This window comes from Equus asinus, chromosome 3 (assembly GCF_041296235.1).
Source record: "Equus asinus isolate D_3611 breed Donkey chromosome 3, EquAss-T2T_v2, whole genome shotgun sequence".
Lineage (NCBI taxonomy): Eukaryota > Metazoa > Chordata > Mammalia > Perissodactyla > Equidae > Equus > Equus asinus.
Window position 1 is genome coordinate 44,725,291 of NC_091792.1, and position 9,012 is coordinate 44,734,302.

The 9,012-nt window shown below is 42.2% G+C and overlaps 1 protein-coding gene across 3 annotated transcripts in view; it reads right to left on the reverse strand.

The window, feature by feature from the left end:
• Nucleotides 1-9,012, reverse strand: part of GASK1B (golgi associated kinase 1B) — a 50,650-nt gene that overhangs the window by 41,309 nt on the left and 329 nt on the right. For 2 of the 3 annotated variants that reach the window (XM_070504966.1, XM_070504968.1), the window contains exon 2: nt 6,744-7,885. In XM_070504966.1, coding sequence (XP_070361067.1) covers nt 6,744-7,653 — 910 coding nt within the window. In that variant the 5' untranslated portion in view covers nt 7,654-7,885. Of the gene's footprint in view, nt 1-6,743; nt 7,886-8,585; nt 8,983-9,012 lie in introns of those variants that run through there. The other variant, XM_070504967.1, reaches the window with a different exon arrangement.

Here is a 9,012-nt window from a genome sequence, read left to right on the forward strand (position 1 = left end):
GTGGTATGGGTTAAGAGAAGAAACATGAGGAGGCTTTAGTGTCAGACAGAATTGGGTACAAATTACAGTTCCACTGCTCACTATGTATGTGTCCTTGGGCAAATTTCATAACATCACCCATATTTAAAGTATCAATACTATCTGCTGTGTGGACGTGTTAAGTGATGAAGTAGACAAAAGATACCAAATGCAGTGTAGGCAGCGTGTGATACATAACACTAGACTCTTTATAGATTCAAATTGAACAAGATTTCATGATTGCAGAAATGGATTTTTTTTTAAACAGCCCTTTGATGCTGTATTTCAACTCACTTTTGCATTTCCTGCAGACATGCGTAGGATGAGGCTCTGCTTCATGATAATTGCTGGATTTTGTAATATGGTACACTGCTGCACTCCCTACCTAATGATAACCTTGCTCTTCCCCAAGCACACTCTTCTCATTTTCTGGGTTATCTTTGGAGTTACACCTGTCAGAAAATAGTCTGGTATTCAGTAAAAGGCCAGTTAAGTCCACTAATTTCACTTATATATTTTTGTATTCAAGGAGAATTCATCAATTTATACAAACCTGTCCCTGATTAACCTGAACTAACAGCTCTGTGCTGATTGAATCGCAAACATCCATTTTACTAATTTAAAAGACTCTAAGGGCCTGCCCAGTGGTGCAGCGGTTAAGTTCACATGTTCCACTTCGGTGGCCCAGGGTTCACCAGTTCAGTTCCTGGGTGCAGACTTATGCACCCCTTTTCAAGCCATGCTGCGGTAGGTGTCCCACATATAGAGCAGAGGAAGATGGGCATGGATGTTAGCTCAGGGCCAGTCTTCCTCAGCAAAAAGAGGAGGATTGGCGGCAGATGTTAGCTCTGGGCTAATCTTCCTCAAAAAAAAAGACCCTGAATATGAGCCTTATAATTGATACCTTTTGTCTTTGGACTGAGTCAACAGAAAGCTTCACCTGAGAGGCTGGGGGCAGGCAGATCATTCAAATCATAGCATTGGATTCTCTTTTACGTCTCCCTTTGCATCTCATATATCTTTTTTACATCCAGGCAATTTACATGACTTTGAGCAAGGTACTTCATTATTCTGAGCCTCTATTTTCACATCCACAAAATGTCTCTTACAGAGTACCCACCTTGTAAAAGTAGTATGAGGATTTAGCGAGACAATGCATGCACAGTACTTAAAACAGTGCCTGCTATATGGTAACACCAGCATTACTCTTGCTATGGTTAAGGTTGTTGTCTCCTTGAGAAAAAAAGAGGTTCCCATAGCCTGTATCTGTGCATCAGTGTGTAAGTTGTCTGTTTCTAGTTATATTAAATAACTAGATATACTAATAGATTGTGGTGGTGAAGAAAAAAGGCATACCTTAAGGCCCCTTAAAGGATTTGTTGAGGGGAACAGATTGATTAAAAAAAGGAAAGACTTGGAAGATAGAAGACAAGGGTTTGAATTCTTTCCAGACAACAAACTCATTGTACAATCTTGAGCTGTCTTCTTATTATCTTTCTTTCATCTCAAAATTGAGGTAAAAATAAAATGTATACTGCATAGGTTTCTTGGAAAGATTAACTGAGAAAAGCCAAACACCTGTATTCAACTCACAATACAGACTAGCTGTGTTCTTGGTACTAGGCATGAATTTATTTTCACAAACATTAATCAAAAGTCAGAGAACAGAAACAACATTTAGAGAAGATAACTTACAAGATTTGCTGGCTAGCCACTCTCCCAGATATTGGTCTTGGTCTAAGACCAAGCCAGATCATCAGAGAAATACATGCCTAAGCTAAATCCTATTGTTCCTCCTACAGAAGACTCATTATCAAATTACATTATAGTGCGAGACCAGCAAACCATATTGATGGGCCTCACAGAAACAAGCTTTATAAATCTTATTATTTGCATTATACAGAGGCTGCCAAGGACATTTTTTCATTACCTCTACAATGAGCTCTTTATAAGATCCTCCAGGAGAAATCCCAGCCAGGATTTAGGACTAAAAATGGTAGTACTTGTCATGAGTATTAGAAGCCGGAGGCAAATATAGATTTACTGCTTAGAGTCAATGGAACAGGCCAAGAATGCATTCCTGCATTCATTCAAAAATATTTATTGAGTACCTACTATGTGCCAGACTCTCCATTAGGATCTAGAATTGCAATGACAAACAAGACAAGAAATATCTCTACCTTCACAGACCTAGAGATTAGTGGGAAGGCATAGGTGATTACACAAGCAATTATAATACAAAGCAATGATATAGTTTTTTTATGATGTGTTTCTTTGTTTTCTCCTTATTTATTATTTGTGTCTCTGTTCTGCTTTTTTGTTTAGTGGTTACCCTGAGGTTTGTATTCAGAATCTCGTGTATAAGATAGTCCATTTTCTGATGGCCTCTTATTTCCTTAGTCTAAACCGATTCAGTCCCTTTCCTCCTCCCCTCCTAAATTGTATTTCTCACATCTTATTCCAACTTGTGTTGTGAGTTTGTGGTTAAAATGACAGGATTATCTTTGTTTTTGGTGTTTTCTTTCCCTTTAGCTTAACGCTATACTTGAGTATTTGCTATCCTATTCTGATTCTCCTTTCTCCCCCTTTTTTTTTTCAGGTATGAGGGCCTTCTTGAGGATTTCTTGTAGGGGGGTGGTGGTCTTGTGGCTACAAACTCCCTTAGCTTTTGTTTGTCTGGGAAAGTTTTTATTTCTCCCTCATATCTGAAGGATATTCTTGCTGGTTAGAGTATTCTTGGCTAAAAATTTTTGTTTTTTAAAGATTTGAATATGTCATTCCATTCTCTCCTAGCTTGTAAGGTTTCCGCAGAGAAATCCCCTGAAAGCCGGATAGGCGTTCCTTTGTAAGTTATTTTCTTTTGCCTTGCTGCCCTTAGTATTCTTTCTTTGTCATTCATTTTTGCCAGTTTTACTACTATATGCCTTGCAGGAGGTCTTTTTACACTGACATATCTAGGATATCTGGAAGCTTCTTCCACACAGATTTCCCTCTCTTTCCCTAGGTTTGGGAAAGTTCTCTGCTATTATTTCTTTGAACATGCTTTCTGCTCCATTCTCCTTCTCTTCTCCTTCTTGAATACCTATAATTCTTATTTTGCATTTCCTAATTGAGTTGGATATTTCTTGGAGACTTTCTTCTTTTCTTTTTAGTCTTAGTTCTCTCTCCTCCTCTGTCTGGAGCATTTCAACATGTCTACCTTCCATTATGCTAATATGTTCCTCTATGATGTCCACTTGAATGTTCAGAGAATCCATGTTTTGTTTTATCTCTTCCATTGTGTCTTTCATCTCTAATATTTCTGACTGATTCTTCTTTATAGTTTCAATCTCTTTTGTGAAGCAGCTCCTGAACTCATTGAATTGTTTCTCTACATTCTCTTTTACCTCGTTGAGTTTTTTGATGATAGCTATTTTGAATTCATTGTCATTTAGATTACATATTTCTGTGTCCTCAGGACTTAATTCTGGGTACTTGTCATTTTCTCTCTGGTCTGGAGATTTGATATAGTGTTTGATATGGCTAGAGGAGGTGGGTCAGATCTTATGCATCCTGATATTATTTGGTTGCAGTTACCACCTATCACCACTGGGTGGGAGTCAAGAGCCACGTATTCTGAGCCCTCTGCCTTCACCCGAGATTCCCAGCAGTGAAGTAGGCACGAGGAGGGTGGGGGAGGGGTACTTTCTCCTGTGTGCTCTCCAGGCTTTCTCACTCTGCTCTCAATATCTGGTCTCCTGGGGTGTTGGCTTGATGAGGTCACTCCCTGCAAAAGCTCTCCTCCCTGTAGAGGTCTTTCCTCTAGGCTGCATGGCCCTCTGGGGTCCTTGATGTTCCCACGAATGAACATCCCCTGCCCCATTCCTTCCCTCATGGAGCCTCCCACGGTCACAGATTGCAGTCTTTAGGGGAGGGAGCAAAGTTCTCTGTTACCCTGTTTTAGCTCCTCCGATGGGGGCTCCAGCCTCTCCACCCTCCATCATATGGCTGCGTGTCTCCAACACCTTTGTGTTGTGTTAGACTGTCCTCTGTTGGAGTACGGATGCCCCTTTTGGTTGTATGTTGGAGGGGAGAGAGTCCCAGGCAAGTTCACTCTGCCATGATGCTGACATCACTCAGTGAGCAATGATATAGAATGAGCCAGAAATATGTGCTGGGTAACTAGATAAGATCTATCACCTCCTTAAGTGGACAAGGAGGCTCAAATAAAGGTAAGCTTGGGCCAAGAGAAGAATAGAGGTCCCTAGAAAGAAAATACACACTTCTGTGGGAGTCGGGGGAAGAAAGACACAGGTCAGGAAAAGACTAGAAATAGGTGGATGGAGAGAGATACTGAGAACCTAAGACTGTCTATATATTTCCTACTATGACCAGAACTGATCTGTTTATGTACTTTACATCAATATAATAGTGTACGTGAGTAGAATTATATTGTGTAGAGTGCTCATAACTATATTTAAATCTCTTTATAGGCTCCTGAGGAAATTGGCCTGATTTTATGACTCTCAATAACTAAATCAGAGAAGGATCAAAGAATGATCCGGTATTGCTTGAGATATAATCTTAGGTATTTAATTCATCACATTAAGAGACATACTAATACAGTCTTAATGGTTTCTTTCCATCACCACTTACTTCTGAAAGGATTGAGGAACACCAGGCTATACTGGGATAATAGACCCTCCTTCAAATTGAATGCAACTGCCCTCTTTATTCCCAAAGATGCAGGATATAAACAGCACAGAATTAAATATCTAAGAGGAATCGTGGTATCAAAAAGCTTAACAGTCAGGACACCTGGATTTTAGTTCTACTCCTATCACATAAAGAAACGATATGTGAGGCTCGGAGGCTATGTGAGTGACTCAGTGAACTTGGTACTGAGATTGTACCATTTCCAGTTCACATAGCTGATAAATTCAAACCTAGGCAGTCTAGCTCCAGAGCCCAGGCTACCCACTACTTTATTCTCCCAACTTCCATCCAGGAGCATCCCAGGGAAACTCAGAGGTCTATCATAGTACCATGCCTCAGGATAGATTCAAAAGTTCACCTTCTCTTCTCAGGGGCCTTTATGACATGAAAATGAAGGGCAATACAGCATGACAAGGATGACCCTATGCCCTGCTGTGCCCAGGACAGCCTCAGTGTATGCCTGTTGTCTCAATGCCCAACAATATCTTCTTTCATTCCAGGTGTTCCAGTTTGGATAATAAGTAATACAGTCACCGAAGCCCAGTGGTTAAGAGATTATGTTCTAAAGTTTGCTGGGCCTAGGTTCAAAACCCAGTTGAGCCATTAATGGTTGCTGTGGGAGTAGAGGCCAACTACTTTGCCTAACTCAGCCTCAATTTTCTCATCTACTGAATGGAAATAATAACAGTACCTCCCTCATAGCATTGTTTCGAGAACCATAGGAGTCAATGCATGTTTGAACTATATGGATCAATTAATACAGTGCTTAGCAAACAGTGAGCACCCAATAAAAATTAGCTTTCACCAACATTCGATTAAATATTGGAGAGGCTCTCTCACATCAGCATAATCACAGTGCACTATTTTGTGACCTTGAGACATCAAAACACACCTGTGAATCTGAAGCACTTAGACATGAACCAGGATAAGTAAGGAACACCAAATCTTCTAAGCAAATCACAGGTACTGCAAGAAGAACCCATTCTAAGACTAAATTACAATCCTAAAGCCATTGGAAATGCCCTTTAGTTCTCAGACACTCCCAGGACTTTTGATTTATTCCAGTCCAGACTCCGTGAGACTCTCACTAAAATGCTAAGTTTTATGGTGACAGGAAATACAGGAATATCCCTTGAGTTTATAATCTCTCTGGAGCCCTTTTTAGCCTGTTGGGCCAGCCTAAATTCATAGTGGCAACTTCTGGGATCATTCTGCTTTCAAACACAAGCTACCAACCCACCCAGTTTGTACTCAAACCTTGGAATAGCCTCAAGATTCAGAGAATATCCTTTATATGGCATGAGTTTGCCACAGACCAGCCCCTTTGCCTGCAATGGAAGTGACTGGCTACATACCCTAGAACCTGCAAAATGTTTGTCACCTGAGAGAATCTTGGAAATTAGGCTCAATAAACCATAGTCATGGGCTTAAAGAAACCGTACAGCTAGTTAGTTTATATACTGAAGAAATCACCTATTTTTGCCTCATTTCCTTTGTAAAATAAAGGGATTAAATCCATTGTAAAAAATTAAGGGGTTGAATCTAACATGGTCTGGCTCTGGGCATCTTAAAAACATTCCGTCTGCTGAGGAAAGATAACCCAAGTCCCCCTTTCCTTTAAAAACTTCTAAGGAATGAAATTCTACTTACTTCCGTAGTAACCTGTCTACTAATACGCCTGACTGTCAGCACTGCCTCCACCCTGGCTTACCCTCCTCATCATGCAAATTGCCATTGGCTTTAATTAGATTTAATAAGCCACTGGGAAGTGCAGTGAGGGAAATGGAGAGCAAAGATTACACAGTGTGGGCTTACTCTTGCATGTCGAGAACAGCTTTTCCCTGGAACTCTGCTATCCTCCCAAACTGAGAAAATAAAGAATGCCAAGCGTATGGAAAGACACGCTGCTGCTGCTGTCCAAATGGGAAACGTGGGTGGAGAAAATCACTCAGAAAAAGAGAGTGAGGGAAAAGGGAAAATCAACCCGAATCCCCAACAGCTGCAAATAACGAAGCATGTGAAGCTGTTACCTCGGATGAACTCTGATTTCCTGCTCACAGAAGGCAGGGTCCTGTTGAGTCCCAGGATCCTGTCCAGGTGGAAGGCAAACACCTCACTCATGTCCAAAGGCTGCTTGAGCAGCCCACAGGGGAGAGGGCCGCAGCCGGGCTCGGCGCCAGCAGCGGTCCCCTCCAGCACCAGCAAGCGCGCTCGGCTCTTAGAGAACACTGGCTGGACGCTTGCCACTGCACCATCGGCCAACAAACGCATTCTGCGGATGTCTTCTTTGCTCAGCCACGAGGGGGCGCTCTCGCTGTAGATTCTGATGTTGCTCTCCCTGGTCTTGGGCAGCTGGAAATCTGAGCGCCCACCTCGAACTCCAGGACCTCGTATCAACCTCCAGGGTCGTTCCCCAACCTTGGCCAAGTTTCCTCCCTGGACATACCCAGGCACTTCAGCATCAGCAGCCCTTGCAGCTTCCTGCTGCTGGATGGATGGTCCAACCAAAGCCTCCTGTCCAGGGGCCAGAGATGCCACTGCATACTTCTTCCTGCGCTTGGGTTTCACTGTGCCACGGATATTGGCGGGCTTGCTGCGCTTGGAACGTAGGGTAATGTACACCACATTGGGCTGCAGAGTGGTTCCGTTGCCCTGGGACTCAGGAGGGGCCAGAGTACCATCCAAGGGTATCTCGGGAAAGGATGCCTCGGCGGTGTCGCGGCTCTGGCGCGGCCCCTTTTCTGCTGCCCGTCTGTGCTGGAGAGAGGCGCGCCCCACCTGGCTTACCAGGAAGCCCAGGTAGATGGCACAGGCAGTGCCCAGCAACAGGTTCCTCCGGGTCCTTGGGCGCCGGCTGCTCCAGAGTTTACACACCCGTGGGACGCACAGGGAGCAAATGAACCAGTTTATGAGTTGCCCTGGCTTGTCTGGACAGGTCATTTCTCTGCCGCATCCACATGTTGAACAGAGTTTAAAGTCTGCAGTGGGCTCCTGCTGACATGATGCATGATTTCCCGAATTCAGCTGTCACCTCCACTTAAGTGTCTAAGTGGTCTCCAGTGGGTAGAGGTGGAAGTAAAGGGCCGGTGGTGGAGCTGGGAAAGTTTCTGACGCACCGCAACAAACCTTTTAAACTCCTATCAGCCTCCCCGAGGAGAACTGGGGCTTGTTTCTGGAAATGAATGGAAACACAGTTAACTGAGTCACAATCTAAGACGAATTCAGTTCCTCTGCAAGAGGAAAGAAAAGAAGTAACTCTTTCCTTTCATAAACACCACCACTAAGTGAAGCTTAAAACACAGAAACAAGATAAATGTATAGATTTGATATTCAGTGCAGAGTAATGAAAACAAGACACAAAAAGCCCAAGAATATTTTATAACTTGTAGCTAGAGTCATTTAATTTGATTCTGAAGGAAAAACATTAAAATTTGACAAACCCAGGCTTTTCCTTTTTGAAATTCAGAAATAAGACGAGTAATAGATGTGTTTAAAAATCTATAGCTATCTCATATTTATTTTTAAAAGTCTTGCATAAAGCAATTGGGCAGAAGCACCAAGTTTTAACTTTCAAATTCAGAAACATATTCGTTCAATCCAACGGTACAACTTTTTCTGCATAATCCATTCCATTATCTTACACTGGGTTATTATAATATAAAGCCATAAACGCCCGTATCTATTTGGAAGCAGTTACATTTATTCAGTGACACATGCACACACACACACGCACAAACACAAAACACAGATCCGACTGCTTTTTATTCCTTTTCTTTCCACCAAAGTCAGCTGAAAGAAAATAAAAGGCTCTGTAGCTCTATTTTCACATTATTTAAGAGAAGAGAGGAAGAACTCACAGCAACCTTACTTACACAGCTGGCCCCGTGCTTGGCTCCGGGAAGAATGTAATCCCTGATTCCAATGCAAAGAACTTTTAAAGTCTGAGGCATGTAAGTAGGACATATTTCATGGTCAAGAGGGTTCCACATTTCAAATATTTCAGCTCAGCTTTAAAAGCTCCCTTGAAAACTACTGATTGCAAAGCAAAATGCTTACTTGGAAGCTGGCTGCGGATAACCCACTTTTAAGATGGTAAGGGTTTTTTAAATAGTTTAAAAAATAAACTTTAACTTGAAATTCTGAAAAAACAAATGCCGTACAGAAGCAGTTTTCATTCAAATAATTTCCTACTGATTTTTAACCCCTGGGAGCCCTCTAGTGTCCTGTTTGGAAATAGACTCAGAAATCTCAGTCTCATGAAGTTAAAAAGGACTGAGAGCGTTTGCTTAGCAGCCGCCG